Below are 27,094 nucleotides of genomic sequence, written 5' to 3' on the forward strand. Positions count from 1 at the left end.
AAACTGATCTATTCTCTCTCAATCTCTCATATTTTCTCCTTATTTTATAACACGTTATCAGCACCATTGCTCTTGGATCTGAAACAATATTATTGATTCATATGATCAAGAGCATTACTGCTTCTCAAGGCTACCCAAACTCCAAAACAACTCTCCTCTCCTTCGACACCCTAACTCACTTTCACTCATAGACTAACAGTCCCGCAGTCCGTGACGGCGTGACGCGTAATCAGGTCGTGGCCTCCGTGCTCCGTTCTCTGTACTCAACCGATTAGTTTTTGGGTTTATCTGAGGTCAGAGTTCGACAGTATTAAGTTTTGATTTTAAGCAATTTCTAGCATTACCTGTTCTCTGCTGTTTAATTTGTTTGTTTTAAATTTATGATGTTGCCCTTTTGATTTTAACACCCACTTAATGTTGCTAGTTGCTCTTTAATTGTTGTTGTTTCATGTGTGAAATTGTTATTTTAATTGTTCAACTAGAGTAAAGTGTTGTTCTTGGCATACTGTGTTAGTTTTAGTCCGGAAATTCGAGCTAAGAAACGAATGGTTGATTGATTATAGTTTATCTGAGGTGGAATATGTAAAGAATTGATAATGAAGTTTTAATCATTAATTTTTTTGTTATAATATGGTACTCATCCAAGAATTTATTATATCCAAGAAGTTTTATTCATTAATGCTCTGTATTTTGCTTCGTCTTCTGCTTTCGTCTTTCTTCGCTTATCCTATGTCGCTGGTTTTGCGTTAATCGTCTTGCATAATTTGTGATTGGGATCGGGATCCTGTTTAATCCATTCAATTGGTTTGATGATTTTGGGGTTTTTGATCGTTTTCTTTGTTGATTGTTACCGCTTCTTTTGGATTGATCGGTCTAATATTTGCGGGATATTAGTAATGAGAAAATATTGTATGTTTTATTGGGAGTTTTTATACATTATCGAGAATAATACGGTTAACAGAATTTTTTTATAGAAATTTTTGAGAAGTGGATGTATCTTTACAGTGTATTAATTAATAAGCAAGCTTGTCATTGAAATGTTTTGAATCAATCATTGCGTGCAAAGACCTTATTGATACATTACTTTTATAATCCGATTACATACGTATTTCCACAACTTACTTGTCCCAAGATAACGTTTTTGTTTTTTTTTTTTTTTTTTTGTTTTTTGTTTAAGGTTTGTGTTTATTATGGTAAATTAAGGTTCATGTTTTGTTATGATAATTGATTAGTAGACCTAATTATGGTCTCATGAACAGTAACCTTCTCAAAGTTCAATACGCAAATCTTGTTATAATTACTTACTTGAAATTAGTTATCTTAATTGAAACTTGGAGTATATATATTTATTATACCATCTTAGTTCCTAATTTATAATATTGTTTTATATATCAGTGAATCATGTCAAACCTTGCAAAACTCGAATTTGTCGCTCTTGATATTACTGGAAACAATTATCTGTCTTGGGTGTTAGATGCTGAAATACACTTAGATGCAAAGGGACTTGGTGATACTATTAAAGAAAACAATACTGCAACAAGCCAAGATAAGGCTAAAGCTATGATATTCCTTCGCCATCACCTTCATGAAGGCCTTAAGACTGAATACTTGGCTATTAAAGACCCACAAGTCCTTTGGAGTAATCTAAAGGACAGGTATGACCACCAGAAAACTGTGATATTACCAAAGGCTCGTTATAACTGGTTACATTTAAGATTACAAGACTTTAAGTCTGTGAGTGAATACAACTCATCCATGTTTAGAATTACATCACAATTGAAATTATGTGGAGAGAAAATCACGGATGCAGAAATGTTAGAAAAAACATACTCTACTTTTCATGCAAACAATGTTGTCCTGCAGACACAATACCGTAAAAAGGGTTTTACAAAATATTCTAAATTGATATCTTGTCTCCTTGTGGCTGAGCAAAATAATGAACTATTAATGAAAAATCATGAATCACGCCCAACTGGCTCTACTCCATTCCCTGAAGCGAATGCGACATCCCGTAGTGGGAAAGAGAAAAAGGCTAGAGATCACGCCAGCAGTCGGGGTCGAGGTCGTGGACGAGGTCGTGGTCGCGGCCGCGGACGTGGACATGATCGTGGTCGAGGTGGTCATTTTAGAAACTCATAATCTCACCAGAAGTGGGACAATAAAGATGGAAATAAGAATGAGAAGGATAAATATGAAAACATATGCTACCGTTGTGGAGGAAAAGGCCATTGGTCTCGTGTGTGTCGCACACCAAAACATCTAGTAGACCTTTATCAACAATCAATCAAACAGAAAGGAAAGAAAGTAGAAACAAATTTGGTGTACGAGGATGGCGAAGGTGATTTTGATTACGGTGATAAAACTCACCTGGAAGCAGCTGATTTCTTTCCTAATTCTGAAGAAAATAATTGAATAAATTATGATCCATTGGAGAATAAACACTATTAATTAGCTTGCATTTATTTTAGAATTTTATCGTAGTACTGTGATTTTATGCTTTATGGGACATTTGTTTTTGGATATTTTTATGTTTTCGGATATTTCATTATTATTATTATCATTCATTTATTAATTTAAGTTATTTGGTTTAGTGAATCTTATTTTAGTTCCTTTAATTCTATTAGAATATTAATTTCAGAATTTTTAGTATAAAGGTTCATATAATTGGGAAAGAGGAACGAATATGAGTCTTATAAGAATTATTTTACTTTGCTATACATACATTCATAAAAGAATTTGTGACTTAAAAGGTGCAAGAGATTTAAAGGTAGTTGGATTAATTTAATGCCCCCACATGCAAGGATTAGGGGGAGATAGTATTTATATCATTATTTTATGTAATCCTTGCACATAAATAGTAAAATATATTGATGGTCAGTTTGGTACATACATTAACTTAAATATTAATGTTTTATTTAATAAAAGTGGTCACATGTTAATTAATATATTTCAATATGATACCATCCTGAAGATGAATATGAATAGATATCATTAGCTATATACCTTTATAAGTTGCTAATGAACCTAAAGCACGCCTGAAGCGTGGTATCCGTAGCCGAGCCCAATAGATTCCAAAGATAAGAATATTCAAACAGGAAAAGAGCAATTATTGACAATAGCAAATCTGAGGAAGTAATACGTTTTGATAGACCTTTATAAGAGATTATATTTAGTAAAATGGATATGTACCATGATTATATAGAGTACTCTAGAAGAGTATAGAATTATCCAACAAGCTTAGCATGTATCAAGATTATAGTCAAAGCTCTAGCAGAGTATAAAATTTTGGATCAAGTATTAGTTGATTGTCTTGCCAATTATATAAAGAAACACATTTTGGTGTTCTAATATCACATCATATTATGTCTCATAAAGTGATCACCTGGAAAACTAACCGTCATATAAATTTAGATAAATGATTGGATGTGATAATTAAATTAGGCCATCCGGGTTCAATAAATACCCGTTATAGAAACCTGAAGTTTCATTTGATAATGTGCTGACACTCTCTCAATGTTAGATATATGAAGTGAATTGAATGACAAGACATAACATTGAGATTGAACTATATTTGGATTGCGATTTTCAATGATTTGTGTTGAAGAAAATTTCAAGAGATAATATATTCGTTTTGAATAAATTTTCATACGAATAATAGGTGACTAGAAGTTCACCAAAATAACTTATATGTTATCACATGTTGGTGACCAGAAGCTCACCAAATACAAGTTGTATGAGAAAATTCTGAATATTTAATTAGTATCATACTATCAAGGTTTCTAGTGATCTAGAATATCATCACCTAGTAGAATTACAATCAAGTTTATATTTGTATAATAATTCTTTTGATTGGGGCTATTATATGTCAGCACATAAGAAGTTGGAAAAGAAAGAAAAACGTAAAACTGCACGACACATGTCTCCCCATTGACATTGATCTCCAGAAGAGAACATATTATAGAAAGTGTAACAATAAATACACATGCAGTGTAAAGTTAATGAAGAAATGATTCTTCATTGAAATTGTTCTCTAGAAGAGATAAAACTTGTTTAATACAAATCTTCTGAGATAATTATTTTGATTATGATCCTCCCGATGAAAAGAATTTTAATTTGTATACTAAGTTGGTATAGAATTAGACGCCCCTATAAATGAGATATTTTACCAACTTAGGGGGAGAAGAATTAACAAAAGTTGGAAAAATCCGAAAATATAATTGATGATCCCGATAAGGTAGTTTGAAAAGTTATATGCCAACTTTTGTCTATATATTATCAAGATATGTTGCACATTTATGATTTGATTTGTATTTAGTTATGACTCATGTTGCATAGCGTTGAAGATACTGTTTGGTCATATTATGTGTATACATTGAGATAAAATCTTGCCAATTATACTTGAATCACTACACCTGAAGTGTAGGTTGTATGATCGGTTCCAAAATAAAAATATCTTTAATGGATATGATATATGGCAAGATAGTGCAGTTAACACTAATAGCGTAATAGTATATAAATACCATAGTGTATGAAATACCCTAAAAGTGGTATAGATATCTGAATTATTACAATTGATGGCCTATGATGTAAGGAAGTTATGATGGTACCAATAAGAAAATTATTCAGATATCATAGTAAAATAGCATGCGAAATGTACGTTAAAGGAATATTATGATACCGGTATACAAGGGAACCGATAAATAATATGCATATGTATGATAGAATGAACTAGTGAATAAGGGATCTGAAATATATATGTCCATTTTTATGTCGACATAATGATAATTATCAAAAGTTTATCATGGACTAGAAGTCCAATGTAATATGGATTTTTAAATCCACACTGTACAGTGTCTTGCATTATTTTGAGTCCTATGCATGTTTATATGCATGTATAATTCATAGGTTAACGGATTGTTCATTGCATATGTTAGTAGTTGTTAGATGCATTACTTATTGTATATTTTGCTTAATATGTTATCATGTTTTATATATCTCATATTGCATGCATTAGTTTCTATACAATATTTGTGGTGTATGTGCATGTTCATTCAAAGTATAGTAAGGCATATTTACAACTTTTATGGAAAATGTTTCGGGGGTTTTTGAGGTGTCCCACGGGAGAGTTATAGCACCGGGAATGTACGCCTGACTTCTGTACCTGCAAAACCACGAAACTCCGGTTGGGTGGAGTTTCACCTCCGACGGTCAAGTTAGAATAACTTCGGATGAAATTACGTGTAGAAGGTAAATTGATTCTCTCGGATTCCGGGAGATTCCGCAATTAATATTGTTCGGGTTTTGTGGGTGTATTTCTGAATGTCAATAAATGAGGTAGATTCCTCTATTTATAGCAGATGGGCCTGCTCCCCCATAGGGGGTACGATGCCACGTGGCATCCATTGGTTGGATGCCCATGGTGCAATGGGGGGATGACACGTGTCAGATCCCCATAGGTCCACGTGTCCAGGGTAACTTTTACCCTAAACAGAAAATTAGAAAGACATATTTATATTCCAACGGGCTTATAATTATGATGAAATTAAATATGACGTTGATCTAATATTATTTATGAATCATGTAAGAGAAGTTCCCGAAGAACGTATATGCAACGTATTTATAGCCCTACAAATTTTATATCTTGAATATTGCAATTATAATCAAACTCTTGAAAAGTCTATGTGACTACATCATTGACTTCTCAACCTGAAGTTTGAGCATATGAAAGTTAGTGAGATTTGCTTTTGTATTTGCAAGAGAGCTATCGTGTCAATTATGAAACGTCTAAGGAATATCAATGGAATACTTATGCGTGAGAATGTTTTCTTATGGTCCAGAAGAACCATGATTAGCGTATCTAATTACATGTGTTATATTATAATTCAGATGAGATTGAAGAACGACATTAATAATATCAAGTTTTGTCATCAAATTATTATTAATGAATGTTTGATCAAATAATGATCATCGATTTCTATTATTCACGACCTCCAGAAGAAGGCCTAACCGCATAAGTTTAACTTTTAAAATAACTTTATTCAAACAGAGGTTTGGAATGATGTAGAGATAAATACATGTATGGTGAAATGAAGACACTTCACATGTTCACTTGAAGATTTGAAGATGCAATTTCAGTTTAGGAGGATCAAAGACCAATGAATGATATTTTACTACATATTAGAAGATATCCATCTATATTGGATTCATTGTTGCGGCACTAGAAGATCTCAGGTTATGTATTCATCAGGAGGAGAAAATACGCGCTGCACTCTTTTTCCCTTGACCATGGTTTTGTCCCACATTGGGTTTTCCTGATAAGGTTTTAATGAGGCACACTCTTCGATAATGGACATCCAAGGGGGAGTGTTATGAAATACTTGTGGATATCCATTATCCTCCCTGTATCATTTCGGAATATTCTAGATATAAGGTTTATTGTTATCTAAGCAAACCCTAGTTATATTGTATGTATATATATCCACATTCTATGGAATAATAAACTGATCTATTCTCTCTCAATCTCTCATATTTTCTCCTTATTTTCTAACAATATATATATTAAAATTTGGGTTGGAAAATAGTTAGGCATCTTCAATGGAGGACACAATCTTGGGAATTTCACTTAATGTTTAACGACGTGACTTGACAATAATAATATTTTAGCATTAGTTCTTGGGCCTTCTTATCCACGTCAAATATAGGGGTGATATTAACACTAATATGTTTATACAGAATATAAAGTGGGACAAGCTCCATAATAAATAGTTGAATTATTATTATTATTATTATTTTTTTATATTTGAATTATTTTTAGGTAATACAACCATATACGACCATTATAAATAAAGAAAAATAAGTTAATATAACATCAACTATAGATCAAGTGCACCCAACTACACAAGAGTGTACCTATGCACAATACTACTTATGGGGGTTCGATGCAAATTTAGCATAAAATGAAATCTGATGATTAGAAAATCTATCAATGTCACAAAGTTATTTTTATTTAAAATAATTTACATTTATGTTAAGGGTACTGATATATGTACGTAATAAGGAATACTTATAAGTGTTTTATACCATTATGTAGGGTCCATATTCGGAATCCTTGCCAAATTTTAGCAGTTGGAGGTAAAATTCAAAAAAAAAATTTAGGTAAATAAGAAAACAAAAGGCTTTTTAGGTTGTAAAAGACAAAATAATATCCTATTTACAATCTCCGTTCCTAAGTGTTACCCATTTTTCATTTTTATAAGTTTTACTCGAATCACTTTTTACTTTATTTCTTTTATAACAACTTTTATTCATTTTTTTTTATCATCCATAACCCCCCACTTTGTAGAGTTTAATTTTATTTAATACTCCCTCCATCCCCTTTTATTTTTCACTTATGTCATTTTTGGGTGCCCTTAAATGTTTGTCACATTTCACATTTTCATGTGCCACCCAACAAAACAATTTGACAAATATGCCCTCATATTTTTTGTCTTTATTATTCGTGCTTCCTATTTATTTTTCCCTAATATTTGCAAGTGTACTTGTGCCCTTATTTAATTCCTTGTCTTTCTTGATTTTTGTTACTCTGACTCTGCTTTTTCAACATTATTTTCTCTCTCTTCATTTCTTAATCTACATTTTCACTCCTCTCTCCGTTCTTCTAGTGAAGAACCCTAGTTTGTTTTCATTCTCTCTCTTCGACTTGGCAGTTTAAGGATAAAATTTCTTGAAAAATTTATGGATCGGTGCTCTACTTGTTGAAACGGATCATAGCCCTCAAAAAATTTGCGATTTGGCATTTTAAAAGGTGCTAGGTATCATTCTTGTTCTTTGCCCCTTTTTGGTATTTTAATTTTTTTTTTGTTCGATTATGTTGCGAAAATATGTTGAATATGTTTCGAATTACTTTAAATACAAAATTTTCGCATGGATTACGGTTTTTTGGGTTGTTACTTTGCTGAATTGTTGGGCTTGTTGAATTATTATGTTGTTGGATGGATAATTCTGAATTTGTGGATTTACATGATTAATTATGTTGTTGGTTAAATAAAATGTGAATTTGTGGATGGGGGTTAATTCGAATAATTTTGACTTAGGATTTCACTTTTCATCTACACTAGGGTTTCAATGTTCATGTGATTTGTCTTCCTTTATTTGTGCTACTCTCACTTACTCTCTCTGACTACTTAAACTCTAATGACGATGATGGTGGTTGTTGTCCTTCTAAGAAGACTAAGTCCCCTAACAAAGATTCTGATAAGGAATCACAAAGCTAAGTTTTAGTTTGCCTTATCTTCTTTTAAGTTTGGATAGTATTGATAGTATGAATGTTTGTACTTTAATTTGGAATTGATAATGTGGTTTGTCTTTGGGGCTTGTTTTAATGGTTCATGTTGCCTTACTTTGGTTGCCTAAATTTTAAGTGATGTTGCCTTCATTTGTAGCATGTGTTATTGTTGATGTTGCCTTGTTGCTGCCCATGCTTATGATGGCCCATTGGTTGATGCTTGTCTTGTTTTTATGGTTGATGTTGCCTATGCTTATGATGACCCTGTGATGACCTCGTTAACTTAGACCTTGTACTGTTGGATTCATTCTTGTGTTGTTCAACTGGTGGTGTGTTTCAATAGTTTTGACAATCGTGCTAACCTATTTATACACCACATCAGTTGACACAACATAACTTTTTGTTGGTTTTTCAAACATGAATCTGTGATGATAGATTGTTTGTATAGAGAAGACATTAGAAGCCTTGGTGTTTGGATTTTGACCATTAGGTACTATCATAAGGGATTAGATTACATCCACCTAGTTATATTTGGTTGCTCACTTAGCCTTGCATGATAACAAGGAAGAATCTAAGACCTCTTTCACTAACTTAAAGAAAATTGACTTTATATTCTTTTGCAAATGGCCCGGGATTCTTGTTTAACTGTACCTAGTAAATTACATTTTACAATTATCCCATTTGGCAAAAGAATATGATGTTTAAAGGATATAATTTTTTATAGGTCAATGATGAACAATGGGAGTATGAAGTAATAAGGCTTTGTGTTTGTGCCATATAACTTGATGTTGTACTGCGTTATTTCTTCCTTTTGGTTTAATGAGACTGTTAATAAGTTGAAATTAGACACCAACTAAATCCAAAGCATTCATTCAATGATATGCACGCACCTTGTTACCTGAGACCTTGTAATGTTGCAATTATTCTTATTTTGTTCAATTGAAAGGGTGTGTCAGTATTTTTAACAATGGTGTTAACCTATTTATACACCCCGTCCGTTGAAACAACATAAGTTTTTGCCATTTTTTCCAACTATAATGGGTCTTTTTTTTTTTCAAAGCCAATTTTAAATGCCCTTTGATTCTGTTGTCCTTAGTGAATAAGTCAAATTACATTGATTTATTTCCTTTGCTGACTTTTGAATGTTAGTGGTTGTTTTGGTTAGAATATCAATGATGCTTGGGGACAATCTGAGTTAACAAAAAATAAGTGCAATGATATTTTGAGCACTATATTTTCCAATATAAAATGAGTTTCTCATTTTATAACAAAGGATGTCATTACATTTTCAAGTTACATATTGTCAAAGAAAAACATAAGCATAAATACATGTTAAAAGATGTGATGTTTTTCCCCTAAACTATTTGCATTGGCATTTGAAGTAGATGCCTCATGATCATTGGCCATAACAGGCCTATAACACTATGTTATTGCAAAATAGCTTCCATTTTTATGATCTTGAGTACCCTCTGTGTTTGCATTGTTATTATGATCTTAAGTTGCATGTGTTAGCATTGTGTTGATCTTGATTGTCTTCTTCATCATCTGATCTGGTTTGTTCATGTACAATCTCTCCTAAGCATCAATCACAACCCACATAGGAGCGTCTATGTCATCTTGGAGTTTTCCCTCTCTTTCCAGTTTCTCCTTATTCACATGAGGAGGATCAAACCTGTTTAACCCTTTACTCTTCATGATTGCATTGATGGTGTGGCACAAAGTGACCCAGACCTTGAATAATCTTGTTGCACTTAGCTCATCAAAAGCTTGTTCCACATCGTTTATCAACTGATCTGGTGATTTATCCTTTTTTTTTTGTGTAGGAGCGATTGGATGCTTCAAAAAAATCCTAAGTCTAGGATGTTCAAGTTTGGACTATTTGGAGGTTGTTGGGTTAGGATAAAAGTGAATCCTGGTTGTTCATAATATTTTTGCCAAACAAGATCATCTTGGGTTATATTAGCCTTTGCATTATCTTGTTGAATGTAGATTGTGTTGCGATGACCTGTTTGGGGCCACTTTGCCATATTTGCTAGTATGACCTTTTCAACCAACATCCATCTTAACACATCCTTGTTGATTGGATCAATGACCTTTGTCACTAATTCCCCTTTTTCCTGTACTTTGAGTTCCTAAGTGCTGGCTCTTTCTTTGCAAAAGGGAAAATGCCTATTTTTCCATCAAATATAACTTCCTTTTGTGAATTATACCAAGATTTTGCAACTGCTCCTTGAAACATGACCTTGGGAATGAACTTGATTGCATAACTCTATGTGGTCCTTTTTCACCTTTTGCTAAGTATGATCTATGTGATTTCTTTGTCAAAGTAAACCATTTTTCATCAATGTGGACTGTGTTATACATTGATTGGTACACTTTCTTTGTGTCTGGTGTATCCCCTATAATGTTGTTGAGAATAAACTTTAGCCTCTCTATACTATTTGTTGCTGTGAGTTTTGGCTTCAATACATTTGTGTGAGGCCTTATGTCCTCTCTCTTCACCATTCTCCTTACTGTGCTTTTTCCCACATTAAGCATTGAAGCTAATTCTCTTTGGCATGATCTGTCCCCCCCATTGAAACTGCCCTGATGTCCTCATTAGAAACCGACACTCGTTTTCTCCCACAATTGTGATAGCCTGTTGCCATGTTGTACTATTGCTATGCTTGCATTTGTAGCTTCCCCCTTTTACAGATTTTGAGTATGGCTCTCGTTGACAGATTAAAATGAGTGGCACCTTGTTGAATGGATCCACGTTTAAGTTTTCCATTTGTTGATCTGGTCAGCAGCCATATCAATATGTTGAACTTGTCCCTACTACTGAACCTCCTATGCTAATGATGACCTTCACCACTCTGCTGGTTGAATGGTGCTTGCTGACTGTTGTTGATGATGTCACTATAAAAAAATGTCCATGTAGAAACGGATTTTAATCCGTTTCTAAATTAGAGACAGAATTAAAAAAATCCGTCTCTAAATTAGAGACGGAATTAAATATCTGCTCTAAATTATAAACGGAATTGAAAATCCGTCTCTAATTTAGTGACAGATTTTTTCAGTAGCTAAATTTAGTGACGGATTTTTTTTCCGTTGCTAAATTTAGAAACGGATTTTTTTTCCGTTGCTGATATAAGCGACGGATTTTTAATTCCGTTGCTGATATGAACAACGGATTTTTAATTTCGTTGCTGATATGAGTGACGGATTTTTAATTTCATTGCTGATATATTATTTTAGAAACAAATTATGTAAAATATGACTTTGGAGACAAATTATGTACACTAGAGACGGATTTTAAAATCCGTTGCTGAACTAGAAATCCGTCTCTAATATTTCTTTCACTTATAATCAATTATGTGCGTAGAAGTAAACAAATAGTATTTGGTATATATTTGGTAAGAGTTTCACCATGTGACTTTAAGGTCACAGGTTCGACTCTTACTAATTGCGATTCTTGAGATTGGGTATTGAAGGAGCCTTACATGCAAAGCCGAGGCGAGTTGACCTGAGTGAGGTTTCGGAGCGGTAAATGGATCAGGTTGAGCTGAATAGCATCTCTACTTTTAGAGATAAAATATTTTTTTCCAGCTAAATTTAGAGACGGATTTTTATTTTTTCCGTTGTTGATACGAGCGACGGAATTTTTTTTTTTCCGTTGCTGATATGAGCTACGAAATTTTTTTCCTATTGCTAAATTTAGCGACAGATTATTTTTTCCGTCTCTAAATCTATTTAGCGACAAGGTTTATACCAACGGAGTGATTCTGTCGATAGATCCGTAGCTAGGTATGTCCAGCGACGATTTTTTGAATTTAGAGACGGATTTCACCTTTCGCAAAAAGGCCAAATTTTTTTAGTGTGTGCTAACCTTGTTGTTGGTTGCCTGTTGCTTGCTGATTGTTGTTGATTCCTTGACCCTCTTACTGGTTGCTTGTTGGTTATTCTACTTGTGGTGCATTATGGGAAGGACTTTGATTTAGATCAAATTCAAGGATGTTTTGTATATGCTATGTTTCATATCCATCTTCATATGGATCCATATGCAGAGTTGAGATCATATTCAAAACTGTTGTTCATGCACTAGTAGAAAAACACAATTGCGTACCTAGGAATGCGCACTGGATCTTAAAAAACCGGTGCGAAAAAAACAAGGCGGGATTTAATGTAAGAGAAATCGCACCAATTCAAACCAAACCGGTGTGAACTTAAGTAAATGGCACCAGTTCAAACCCGTGCGAATTCTAAAAAAAAAAACCCGCCCTCTTCTTTCTTTCTCTTTCCTGTTACTTTTCTCATTCTCTCCTTTCTCTTTCCTCGAAATTTAGCAGCCCCTATATCTTCCTCTTATGAAATTCTTCAGCCCCCCTTCCACCACTGCTGCCACCAACTGCACCAGGATCTTCTCCACCACGGCTGCCTGCCACCGTGAAGGCCTCACCACAGCTGCCCCTGTGGTTCCATTCTCCTCCACCACGCGTGCACGCAACCCCTTCCACCACTATTGCCCATTGCACCGAAATTACCTTCCAACACAGCCACACCCTCCAACGGCCACCATGAAGACCTCCACCGTAGCCGCCCCCTCATTTGTAGTTCCATCTTCCAAGCACATTGTGGTATTTCCTATTGGCTCGGCTCCAACCACATTCTCCATTTCTGTCGCCTAGCATGCCACTTTTCACCTCCTCAAGTTATGGTTAGTTCATTTTCAACTACTTCCCTCTTCCATTATCAACATTTGGGCATTTGAGCAAAATAGAGTTAGGGTTTTAATCAATTTGTGTCTTTATTTTCTATCAATTATTTTAATTAATTTGTTTTATTTCAATTAAGTTTTCCCACTATTAATTCTTACTTTAATAATCAATGTTATGTGCTTAGAAAGTTTTTTGTTTTAATTAATCTTCATTTTATTCAATAGACTAATTATTAATATCCTTGTTAGTTTATTGAATTGGTTATTTAAAATATAATGTAGTGGAATAATTTTGATATTTTTGATGAATCAAGTAATTTACAATAAAAATAATTGAATATGTAATATATGCGTGAACTAATTGATAAGTTTGAGAGTTTTGGTAGTCTAATTAGCAATATGTTTCTACATTGTTTGAATTTTTATGCTTTTATTTTCTGTTTCTCTTGATGAACGATGTGTTATAGTTTCGCAATGTATCTAGGTACTAATTAATTACTAACTTTTGTTTTTTATTTTTTTACTTTTTTTATTTAAAAAAAAAAAAAAAAAAGACTACATATCTAGCTCAAGTGGAAAGTTAATTAGAAAGTGTACATCCATTGTACATGATATGTTGGTATGAATTATATATATATATATATATCTTTTTCCTTATCCATTTAATAAAAGTTATTTCATGCTATTACAACTTGTGTATTGTTTAATGACAAATAAATGCAACTATAGAATGTTTGCATCATCATACGCCTATATACTCGTTCAAGGCTTTCTCATTAGGAGAACGTCTTGAATAGTCCCCGGTTGGGACTGTTCTTGAACGTTTACTCTCACTTAGGTGGTGAATGTATATCTTTTTTTTCGATTTTAAGGAACATCTTGGCTTACCGTTTCCTCACCATGTTCTCTGGGTACATATGTGGGTAAGTAATTAGCTACAATGTGTACTTGGAGAACTGGGGGAAATGCTGCTAGATTTTCCTTAAAATTAAAAGGTCGACATACATTCACTAGTAAGCTTAGACGTTCAAGGATGGGTTAGGTTGGAGTGATAAGGACCCTTTGGAAGCATGCATTTTTTCACTATATGAATGGTATATGCATGGTGTGTACTTGAATTTGATTGACATAATATATGTAGCAATTATACATTATTCATAATATGTTGCTATGTTTAGAGACGATTTACTAAATGGAGAAGGATCGTGGTTGGATGTATGGTAGATGTGATACATTGGAATTCTTTCATGGGGCTCAAGATTTTTGCGAGAGGGCTTCATCTTATCAACGTAGAATGGGTGTTGATTGCCTTTATTGTCCTTGTGTTGATTGTAATAATGTGAAGTCAATAATTTTGAAATCATTAGAGATCATGTAATTTGTCGTGGGTTTAGGCTTACATACCATGTGTGGATTTGGTATGGTGAAGAAGGAGTGTATAGTGGGGATGTTGATGGGAATGATGTGCATGACGGAAACGATGAGATTCGTGTGGACGAGGAATGTGGGAATGATGAAGATATTATTGATAACGGTGAGGATGGAGATGAGGATGAGGCTGAGGATGGGAAGAGGTCGACGATGAAAAAGTGGATGAGATGATGCATGGTGTTGAAGGTGATGTGTTTGAGTCATTATCGGAGGCTTCCAAAAAGCCTTTGTATCTTGGGTGCAAAAAATACTCCAAACTCTCAACCTTGCTAACACTTTTTAACATTAAGTCGAAGTGTGGTTAGACGGACACTAGTTTTACTTTTTTGTTGACCGCGTTAAGTGAGATGTTGCCTGATGGGAATGAAATTCCTAAGTCTTACTATTATTCAAAGAAGCTCATGTATCCATTTGTTTTGGAGTATAAGAAGATACATGCATGTCCTAATGATTGTATTCTTTATCGAAATGAATATGAACAATTGGAGGAGTGTCCACGATGCAAGAAGTCGCGCTACAAGTGCATGAGTTGCAATGCTGGTAAGAAGGGACCTCCTGCTAAAGGTATTGTGGTATCTTCCCATTATTCCAAGGTTCAAGCGTCTATTCTCAACACCAAAAGACGTTAAAAACTTAAGGTGGCGTGCAGAGGGAAGAAAGAAAAACTGATTGTTGAAGCATCCAGCTGACTCCTCGCAATGGAAGAACATTGATATGAAGTTTAGGAAATTTGGTGATGAAGTCAGAAATTTAAGGCTTGGGTTGTGCACGGACAGGATGGATCTATTTGGCACTCTTAGTACACAAAACTGCACATGGCCGATACTTTTGATGATCTACAACTTGCCTCCTTGGTTGTGCATGAAACGTAAGTATGTAATGCTTTCACTACTAATAACGGGGCCAAGGCATCCTGGAAACGACATAGATGTTTATCTTGCACTACTTGTTGACGATTTGAAAAAGATGTGGGACGAAGGGGTTTCTGTTTTTTATGCTCATAAGAATGAGATTTTCACATTACGTGCAGCCCTTATGTGGACCATTAATGATTTTCTTGCATATGGAAACTTGTCTGGGTATAAGAAAAAAGGTAAAAATCATGCCCCATTTGTATTGATTACACACTAAGCATACACCTTGATAATTGTCACAAAGAGGTGTATGTGCGGACCCGAAGGTTGCTCAGGTGTGATCACCCATGCCGTAGGTAGAAAAAAGGCTTTCGATGGGACAGTGGACGAGGGGACTACACCTAGGCCAATGACTGGTGAGGGTATACGAACGGTATTTGGAAAAATAGAAAAAGACGTTGACTCAACTTCTCTCTTTAAAAAAGAATCAATCTTTTGGAAGCTTTCATACTGGAAAGAACATGACGTTAGGCATTGTCTTGATGTGATTCATATAGAGAAGAATGTGTGTGATGCTCTTTGTGGGAACACTGATGAATATTCAAGGCAAAAAAAGGTTGGAAAGGGTGCACGATTAGATTTGGAAAAGATGGGGGTTCGTCTAGAATTGTGGGTTCAAGAAACGGTTAGAATGGGAAAGGAATAGGAAAAGGAAAAGGAAAATGAAATTGTTTCGAAAAAAAGGAAAGGGGAAGAGCAAGGGAAAGGAAAAGGCCACTGATGCGTCGTAGAAGAAAGATGAGGGAAAAAGCAAGGATGAAAAGGCTTATTTACCTCCGGCTTGCTATACATTGTCAAGGGTAGAAAATGGATGTTTTGTGCTTGTCTGTACGGCATTAAGGTTCCATCAGGGTACGCATCTAACATGAAAAGATTTGTATCCTTAAATGGAGAATAGAAGTTGACCGGTATGAAATCCCATAATTGTCACATTATGATACAAGTATTCCTACGTGGTATTTTACCAAGCACATGAGGGAAGCTATTACAAGCCTTTGTTCGTTTTTCAATACAATATGCAGCAAAGTGCTTGATTCTTGTACACTTGATGCTTTGTAGGCGGATGTGGTTGTGACTTTGTGCAAATTTGAGATGTATTTCCCACCCTTATTTTTTGACATAATGGTGCATCTGATTCTTCATTTGGTTCGTGAGATTAAGTTGTGCGGTCCAGTGTTTCATGAGGTGGTGCTATCCTTTTGAAAGACACATGGGTACATTGCAAAATAAAGTAAGGAATCCAGCTCACCCGGAAGGAAGTATGAATCAAGGGACTATGGGTGAGGAGATTGGTAATTTTGTGGCCGACTATATAGTCGTTGCTAAACCTATTGGTCTTCCTACTTCTTGACATGAAGGGAGACTTGATATTCATGGCACAATCGGGTCAAAACAAATTTCACCTGACCAAGATAAGTTCTTACAAGCACACTTATATGTGTTGCACCATGTTGCAGATGTTCACCCATATTTAGACGAGCACATGGCTAGTTTGCATGATAAATTTCCATCGAAAGGTGAAAGGGCACTGATGCAGTTGTATAATAAGAGGTTTGTGAGTTGGTTTCGTGATCGAGTGATGGGTCGATTGGATAAGAGTGTCTCTGATACAGTAAGGTGGCTTGCTTATGGTTCTAGGGATGATGTTTGCTCATTTGAGGGATATGACATAAATAGGTACACTTTTTGGACTGAGCGTCAGGATTTGAAATCTTCCTTGACCCAGAACAGTTGTGTAACGCTTGTGGCATCATCAAGAGAGTTTGCAAGTGCTAAGGATAAATCACCTGTTGATGCAGAGTTGTCATACTACGATCGAATTCCAGAAATATGGGAGCTTGATTACTATAAATTCACGGTTGCTCTTTTCAAGTGTAAATGTGTATGATAATATTAGAAGTAACGTCAAATATGATGACTTTACTCTTGCAAATCTTGGCCACTTGCATGATAGTGCAGAGCCATTCATCCTTGCATATCAAGCTAAGCAAGTGTTCTACGTAACTGACCCTGTCGATTAAAAATGGTCTATTGTGCTAGCTGGCAAATGAAGAATCATAGGCATTGGAGATGTTGAGGATGAGGAAGAATATGATGCGTTTGATGATTCACCACCTTTCACTATTCCTAGACTTTTTGTACCAAATGACATAGACAACGAAGCAAATCATATGCGATTAGACCACAACGAAGGAATATTAGACTGAGGTACTATTATTTGTGATTTTGAGATTGTAAGCGTTGAAAGTATTATAATATCACAAGTTAGGTGATTTAAAGAATCATTGGTAAAAGTGAATGAAAGTGTTAACTTACTAGCCCATTTTTCACATTTTCTTTTAAGTGAATCAAGTAACTCTCAAAACATGTTAAATATGATAGGATATAAGATTTTATGTGTTGATAGTATCATAAAATCACAAGTTAGGTGATTTAGAGAGTCAATTTGGTGAAAATGGATTAAAAATGACCTATATGTTAAGTTGCTTGCCCATTTTTCACATTTTCTTTTAAATGAATCAAGTAACACTCAAAGTAGATTAAACATGATAGGAGATAAGATTCTAAGTGTTGAAAGTATTATAAAATCACAAGTTAGGTGATTTAGAGAGTCATTTTGGTGAAAATGGATTAAAATGACCTATGTGTTAACTTACTTGCTCATTTTCTATGTTGACTTGTATTATAATTCATAAATTTATATTTGAATTTAACTTTACCTAACAAATTTATTTCTATTACAACTAATAATGTGTTATGTTTGTAATGGCAGGTGTTTATATCTCATGGAGGACGATGATTACCTTAATTGTGCAGAAGATATGGAGGATGATGATGGTGATATAGATGAGGATGAGGACGAGGACGAGTTTTATATATGATGTCAACAAGGAGAATGATTTGGGTGAGCAAGAAGATTAGGCTTATGATGATTTTGAGGGCAGGCTTGATGAATTTGAAACTTTAGCTGAACTTGCGCCTCCTATTGAAAATGTAGTTTCTGAGATTTTTGGTGAGAATCCTACTCCTGAAACTTAAAGCCAAGGATAGGGCCAAATGAACAACACAGGTGGTGGGGAGGGGGGGGGGTAAAGGCACCGGCTAAGAAAAAGAGTAGGGGTCCAATGACAAGTTTTAAGAAACGCGCCGGTCCCATGGTCGTTGAATATGACAAGGTAGCCCAACTTGGGGGCAAATGGCGTTGGAAACATATTGTTCAAGTTGGCATATGTGTGCACAAAATCCCTATTACACTTAGTTGGAGGCAAGTATCTCCAGGCTTGATTAAAACATTTTGGATGATACAAGGGCAAGTGTTTTTTTGGCACATTTACACAATTATAAATACATTCACCTTATTATTATTTGAAAGGAGAAAGTAATAATCGCTTTTATTTGTGCTTGCAGAGCCTGTTTAATATTCTTAATGATGCCGCCAAGCGAAGAATGTTTGAATCTTCAGTAGCGGAAGGATTCAGAGGCTTCAAGACCACCTTAGTTCGTAGATGGATCACTAAGAAAGTTGTGAGAAAACCAAAGAAGAAGAAAGATTGTAAGCAGTGAAAGGATAATGGAAGTGGAAATGACGAAATTATCAAGGAAGACAAACTCCCGTGGCAAATATGGCCAAGCGTCTCGAAGGTGGATTGGGATGATTTCGCTCTTAAAAGATGTACTAAGGAAGCAATTGTAAGTATGGGTAAATCTGATGACAATTGTTTAATATATTCAGTTTATTTGGAGTAATGATAATAACATTTCTAATTATGTAGGAACTGCAGGAGCAAAATTCAAAAAATGCATTGCAGAAGTTGTACAACCATTGTATGGGGTCTAAGACATTTGATGAATGGAGGGAAATGTGGATCAAGGAGGGATTATACCCCACTTCTCTTGTAGGGTCATCCAAAGAATCGTCCAACTCTACGATCACTACGTTGGCGAGTTGTGCCGACAATTTCATTTGTTCTCTGCATGCGTTTGACAAGGAAACTGGAAAATGGGTCATAAAGGCTCCGGAAACCAAAAAAGTAGTGGATAATCTTGTAAGCTAACTATGAACTTGTGAACTTTATGAAGCTTTTGCATAAATATCACTATAGAAAAACATTAACTATATTCATGTTACCTTTTTGTTTTTGCTACAGCTTGAGTACATTGAACAAATGGTTGAAGACAAGCTCGTCCCAACTGTAGGGAGACTCTTTCACCTTGGCTTTGGGAAAGTCCTACCATCTAGGACGGGCAGTAGGTTTGGGAGGGACATTGTTAGAATGGGAAAAGGTGATGGGTCCAGAGTACACCAAATCAGGAAGTCTCGAGCAAGTATTAACTCACCGCATGGCATGGATGCCAAGGTGGCATCAATTAAGGAACAGATACGCAACGAGATGCAAGATGAATTCAATCCTTGGGTGAAGCAATTGAACTTGCTGAGCTTGCCGTTCCCCTCGACTACACCAGTTGACTCATGTAGTCACCCTCAGGGACATGGAGAAGATGAGATTCATGAGGTAGTTTCAAATCTATTAGTTTTGGTATATTGACTTACCTAAGATCTTAGGTGGAATTATTGATTTACTATTGCAGGTTGGTACTCCTACACGCGCGGACTTGAGGGCTTGATATTCCAACACCTTATGAATTTCCCGATTTATAGGTGATTTGTTTGGTTTTACCATAGTGAACTTTGTTACATTATCTATTGTGTAGGAAAAGGGTATAGTTCTAAAGTAATCCAAATGTGTGTAGGAAGAGACCCGTTGTGCACTTCTACACCCGAGGCTATCAAATAGTGGAGACACTACTACATTTTTGATCTATTGCAACCCTCAATTCCGTTGCATTAGGCGTCGAAATCCGTGGCATTAGGCCTAATGCAACGGCCATGTACCGTGGCATCTGTTGGCGTTGCAGTAGGTCTAATGCAAAGGCTTATGACACCTAATGCCACGGCACCACTGATCCGTGGCAATAGACCAAGGCCACAATCAACACGAGAAAAGTTCAAAACGCACAGATGATGGTTGTTTAAAAGATGGCAACAAAGAAGTTTTACAGAGATTAACCTCTTTCGCACCTGCTATGCACTGCATGTCACCATTGACAAAAATACCTAACCGGTCACAAAGAGCTTCAACTTCTTCCATAGAGTGTGCTGTGAAATTGTGTGAGCCATAAATTGTCAATGGCAATGCAAGAGACTAAGAGCTATGTGCCAATGCATAGGCATATATAGAAAAAGGACAGGTAAGGAAATATTACTAGTAAGAACAATGGCTCGATCTTGCTTTGCACGCTTTACAACATTCCACAGATTGTTTCTGGAAGCCGGATCTAGTCCTGTGCTAGGTTCATCCATGAATACAACCTTTGAAAAAAGAATCATTATATATCACTATGATATTGATCATACTTGCATGACTACATCAAAATGAATCTGAAAAAGAAAAAGAAATAAAAAAAATACTTAAATGGACAAAAGGTTTATATGATGCTAAAAACAAACCTTGGGATCTCCAATCAGGGAAATAGCAACACTTAGTCTCCTCTTCATACCGCCACTGTACTTCCCAGTTTGTTTGTCAGCAAAACCACCATAATATAAATTGAAATTTTAAGAGATTCCTCCACTGCCTAATTCATGTAAGAAGTAAATACCAAAATTAGTTATTAATCCAACCCACCATTATACACCCTTAACTTTATCAACTACGAAGTATATATCATGTAGGAATTAGAAGAGGGGCTATTAAATATATATGTCTAGTAATAATATTGATATGAAGAAATTATTCAACATACAATTCACTAAGAGAGATATACAAGTACCTCTTTTAAGGCAGTATCTCTAAGGGCCTTTAGTCTACCATAAAACATTAGATGCTCCCGTCTTGTTAGAGTTTCCCAGAGAAGGCTGCACTTATCAAGAGAAAAAGAAATTGTAAACTATGGCTTCAAAAGATTCTCAAGTAGAGGAAGTAGGACAGTGATTGAATATAGTATACCTCATCCATGTTTGTTCTTATGTCCAAACCATTTATGAATGTTGTGCCAGAGGTTGGCTTTGTAAGACCAATCATCTATATGAGCAAAAGGAGAAAAAAAACACTAAGTTTAATAGTAAGTTTTAAATTTCATTTTATATCAACTTCTGCACCCTTGTTACCAGGATGATGAAATGGTGAAAAAAGCTCGGATACGACTTATTCTAGTATTCATAGCCTTGTAGAGATCTACTGAACTTCACATATGATAAGTGAACAACATTGGACTAACCATGCTAATGAATGAAGTTTTTCCTGCACCATTCGGGACAAGCATCCTAAAGCAACCTGATTGAGGCAAAGCAAGATACATTCCTTTGACAACAATTTTTGGAGGGTTTCCATCTCTTGCTGATACACCTTCCTGATGTTGTCACAGAGAAAGGGATGACTTTCAGCTGACTCGAGTATCGATTGTTTCACTGTTTTTCTCTATTAAAGAGGAAGGGGGTAAATGGGGAGTAAGTAGTTTGCAAGAGAAATTTTTCCTATAATTGAGCTATGAAAATTGAAGCTGATTGACTTTGACCATTTATTTACACCTTCAGTTAAAAGTAAAAAGTTTTAGGCAACAAGAAAAGGAACCGATTAAGTTTAGTTCTTTTAGCAATGGCAATGAGATACTGCATTCTTACACATGAGAAAAAGTCTTACCTCTTGGACTACATCAATTTTCTCTGCATCTAAGGAATCTTGAGATTCATTAATCCGGAAATTAGGTTGCCTTGCAGATGATGAAAGTTTCTTCCACCAACTTCCAGACGATGACATTTGGTCGAAAAAATATGCTAAAATTACAGTGACCACCCACTCAACTAACATGATGATGATGACCTCCCTCATTCCGTTATCAGGGTTATTCAAGTCTTGCCACTCCATGCCACTATCACCCGCCATACTTCCATCAAATGCATATTGGTGTAGCTCATATAACCCGCAAAATAATGAAAATCCAGGATACAACTCAAGAATAACCACCCAGATTTCTGAAATAGGAAGATATATTCAAAATAAGACATACAAAAAGATCTTTCAATCTTGTTAGTTGCATATTTTATATTGATAAAACGTATTAGACATTAAATCTGACAAATTTCTATCAAAAGCATACTTTGATAATGAAACTTACTTGGAAACGGTTTTACAAGCAAGCTCTTGAATAGGAAGTTCCCCGATAGACCAGTCAAAAACACAAGTAAATACCCCACAACTACATAAAATAGTCTTAATGAGTATCATGAAAAAGAAATTTATAATTTAATGCAGCAATCTATAGTATTGACCAGTAACAACATAAAATTGACCAGTAATCACCTAGAAAACAATATTACAATGTATTGTACAAAAATGTTACTTCAAAGTTCATTGGATGGTGGACGCAAATAAGAAGATAGGAACAAATCAATATTTACAAAGATCACAAGAAAGAGTGTTCAACAAATAGTTCATCTCATGCATAAAATTCCAGGTAACTCAATATCTTTAGTCTCTGTAATTTGATCCAATGAAAAAAATATCATGGCACTATCAGAAAGGAAGCTAAGTACCCAACTAAAACCTGTCAATGTAGACAAGAGAGAGAATTGCAATTCTACACAGCATAATTGACAAGAACTTAATATAATCAAGTTGATGCATTACATTGATAAAGTCGAGAACCCCAAAATTGATTAATCCAAAATTAATTATAGAGTTTGTCATATTTCTTGACTTAAAATTGAAAATTAATTAATCCAAAATTAATTAGAGTCTTTCATATTTCTCGCTTTTTCGACTTAAAATCAAACCCAAGCTCCATTATTTCACTTCCTAATTACATAATCTTATCTTTTCCTAATTAAAGTTAGAAGGATGCAAATGGAATTTGGTATGTATTGAATACCAGTCTAAGAGTTTTAAAACCAATGAAAACTTTGTATACAACTATTTGTTCAATCGAGGGATGTTTTGATCTAGATTGGTTAACATGCTGAGTTGAATACACATGCAATTATGAAAAAACAAATTTCGGCCACCAATTATCAAAAATAAATAGTCAGAAACTTGGATCACTAAAGTCTTACCCCATGAACCAAATCAGCCACTCCAAATCAATATATCTTCTTATCCATTAATATGAAATTCCCCCAAATCAACAACTAGAATTAATAGAGTAGCTGAGTGGGGTACGGTGATTCTAAGAAACAATTGACCCAAGATTGACGTTAATTTCACAAAATCATTAACTAAATTTGTATTTAAACTTGGACATTGCATTTAATTCATAACTCATGTGACAACAAATTAAATTATTGATACCTATATATTGTACTTGTATTTGTTATCTTTTCGTCATATTAGGTGAGATCAAACCTATCTAGAAGCAACCTTGAGTATCGTTTCATTTCCTATTGTCTGTCATCTCTAGTCTCTACCTGTGTGCCAATTTGGTTAGAGAAAAACTCAATTTATATGTATGACATAAATCACCCAATTAAAAATAAAAAAAGACCTATTACTTTTTAACTCGATTAATGGAGTATGTAACTACACACCATTTGGTGGTTATTGGAAGTATCAAGAACAGGAGCAGGTGCAGTAGGGGTGAGGAGCCAATATCAGACTAAAAACAGAGGAATGAATCCCCAAATACAATATTCAGTACTTGGAATATGAAAATTTTGGCAATTTAATGCTCAAAGAGTATCACTCATATAAAAATATTCACAATAATAGTATTAGTATAGCTTAAATTAAAGCAAGACAGTGACTGACAAAATTGACTTATTCCCTACATAATTCCAAACCAATTTGAATAACTTGGTATTTAAACACAAAATCATGCCTAAAAACCAAATAATATCCAACCTCGAACACCTAGATTATCTCTATGCAACCAAATAGTTTAATCAGCCCGAGAACCGACCCGAAACCAGACAAATTACTTGCAAACTTTATCCGTGTATAGCGAACTACAAAGGGCAATCATAAAGACGGGATTTGGTCCGAATATTTTATTAATGGAAACTGAAAATTAAGCCTGAATCAAAATCAAGCTAACCAACAATAGCAAACTACAAAAATGAAGAAAGAATAATTTAGCATAATGTCATCAGACTAATTAATATAATTAATTATTTAAAGTAGCAAAAATCTTAAGAAATAATGAAAAATCTCAATTTTGCTAAACAAAACCCATTAGCCGTTTAATTCCAAGAGTTACCAAAGCATAAACTTCATCATCCATGGCATCAAATACAAATTCCCAAACACAAAAGCAAAAACTTCAAATTTAATTCTCAAAAACGAAAATTCGTTGTTTACCTTGAAGAAAATTTCGAGCAATCAGCTCAAGGAAGGGACATGCAACAATGAAATTGAGACCGTTTGTGCCGCTATCAGCCACCACCGCTTGACTTCCGCTATCAGCCACCACCTCTGATCCTGACTGCCACCTTCGTCTACTACTTCCTCATAATTATTTGCTTATTTTCCTCTTCAAATTTTTGAATGATTTTTTTCGTGATTTTCACTTCAGAATCGGCCTCAGAATTTTTGTTTACCTTGCTTATTTATGTGAGATGATGATGGGGAAATTAGAGAATTGGGGGAAATTGAGAAAATGGAGAATTGGGGAAAATTGAGGAAATGGAGAAATTGGGTGAGAATGGGTACTGTGAGAATGAGTGGAGAAAATGGGTGAGAAAAGTAAACACGTGTTTGTTCAAAATTTTGGTGAAAAATTAGAGGGAACAATGCGCTCTTCAACTTAGCTAAAATTTTCATGATACAACGCTACCGTTGCATTAGCTTTCATTTTTGTTAAAATAGCTAGGCTATTGCAATAGTTCTTTAGATCCGTGGCAATAGCTCTACCTCTAAGAGCATTAGTTTTAACTCCGTGGCAATAGCCTACTCTATTGCAACGGCAATAAAAATACCGTTACAATAGGCTATCTATTGCCACGGCATTTGGATAGGGCATTGCAATAGCTCATTTTTTGACGTTGTATTTGATCGAAAATGTAGTAGTGAGAATTGCATTTGGTGGCGTATGCTAGTGCACAACCGCCCAGTGATATGGTCCATTTCCAATTTCTAAGGTCACAACATTACTCGATCGGGATCAATTCTATGATTGCGGGGTTCTAGGACATCTGACTACTGGTGCTCATAAAGGAGGATGAGATTACCACACTTTAGAAAGCAAAAGGTAGCTTTGTGCAATGGCCATGTGCTTAGGTACGGTTGATCAAACAGGTAAGCCCCGACCTGTGAATCTTTGCTGCGAATCCTCTCCCTCCTGGCCTGGCCACCATCATCCTTGGCAGTTGCTGCCTGGCTAGCTACTACATGAACTACAAAGGCCTAGGCAGCTTCTGCCTGGCTGCAATGGCCTGTGTAGCTGCTGATTAGGCTGTTGCGGACTTGGTAGTTGCTGCCTCGTCTGTTGCAGCCTGTGCAGCCGCTGCCTGGGCTGCTACAGCCTTGGAAGTTGCTACATGGGCTGTTAAGGTCTCTACAGCTGCTGTTTTGGGCTGGTACGGCGTTGTCTCAAATTAAGCACCCTTTTTTCCTTGACCAAACGCTTTGGAAAGTGAAACCATGGACACTTCTTGTTAATCACATGACTCAAACTCAATTCAACATGTATAGATGGGGAAAGACCATAGCGTATGATGGGAATGATATGTATGGGGAAAGAATGAAAGAGGAAAGTATGTGAATGTGAAGAGTATCTAAGAAGGAAAGTGTAATGTATGGAAAGGTATGTAATGCGTGGGATGTTATGTAAAGGGAAATGATGTATTTGTGGAAGGATATGGAAATTTCCAAGAGTAGGACGAACCTCTACTCTTATGACAGAAAGGGTGACTCATGCATGGACCTAAGACGTGGTCATGGTTTGAAAAAGGATATGTACAAAGTGTGTGCAAAAACTTGTGAGTGGAAGTGCTATTTACAAGACTCGTGTCATGACCGTGTCACTAGATATGTTGTTAAACTCAAACAAGACCAGGGAAAGACCATATATTGACATCAAAGTGGTGAATCATGGCAATAAGACTCGAGGCGAAGGCTCGAAAAAAAAGATTGAACCATTGTATGGCGAGGGGACTATCGTATGATGATGGGTCCATCGCTTAACAACAAGCCTGTCGTGATGCGATAATCACCATCGTCCTGCGCCATAGATCAAAAGTGGCGCTCCAATATTGAAACGTCACAGTGATCTGTTTTCAACCATTCTTTCAAAGGTTTAAGCCTAAAGTCTTCTAGGTCTAGTACAGTTAATGCGGGAGAGTCCTTGAAACCTACAGGTTATATGGCTATATGACTCGTTTAGTGGCATTTATGGCTCCAATCTACTTTTTGGATATATTCCTTATTTTATAACCTAACTCAAGTGAATAAAAGTGATCCTTGTGTCTTAATTTTACAATTGATGGTAGAAGATGAAGCATGGGAACAAGGATGAGAAATAAAAGCTTTTACTTGATAAAAAATGCAATACTCAAATTCAATCAGCCATATATTCTTCGTTACAAGGAATTTTCAGGTGATTCAATTAGAGATGAAAGTAGAGTCCAAGAGCTTTTCAATGACTGGTCACATGCCCAATTTGAGCGAGAAATGAAGAATTTATGAGCGTTTGAAATCGAGTTGTCCAGGTAGGATAGCTGGAGCGACCGCTCCATCCGGAATTGGGATATTTGGCAGAAGCTTTGCAGTAATCGCTCCC

At 35.4% G+C, this 27,094-nt stretch overlaps 1 protein-coding gene and 1 pseudogene across 1 annotated transcript; one reads left to right on the forward strand and one right to left on the reverse strand.

Annotated features, from left to right (window-relative positions):
• On the forward strand, nucleotides 1–2,522 carry LOC110739857. The gene is made up of 2 exons (XM_021920339.1): nucleotides 1–293; nucleotides 1,396–2,522. The coding sequence occupies exon 2, from the start codon at nucleotides 1,402–1,404 to the stop codon at nucleotides 2,137–2,139; it is 738 nt and encodes a 245-aa protein (XP_021776031.1). The 5' UTR covers nucleotides 1–293; nucleotides 1,396–1,401; the 3' UTR covers nucleotides 2,140–2,522.
• A 17,763-nt stretch (nucleotides 2,523–20,285) lies between these two features.
• LOC110739898 lies at nucleotides 20,286–22,821 on the reverse strand (annotated as a pseudogene).
• Between the last annotated feature and the right edge of the window lie 4,273 nt (nucleotides 22,822–27,094).

This window comes from Chenopodium quinoa, unplaced genomic scaffold (assembly GCF_001683475.1).
Source record: "Chenopodium quinoa cultivar QQ74 unplaced genomic scaffold, ASM168347v1, whole genome shotgun sequence".
In the NCBI taxonomy this organism is placed as follows: Eukaryota; Viridiplantae; Streptophyta; class Magnoliopsida; order Caryophyllales; family Amaranthaceae; genus Chenopodium; species Chenopodium quinoa.

Coding starts and splice junctions, on each gene's coding strand:
- LOC110739857 (XM_021920339.1), top strand. CDS start 1,402: ATGTCAAACCTTGCAAAACTCGAATTTGTCGCTCTTGATATTACTGGA.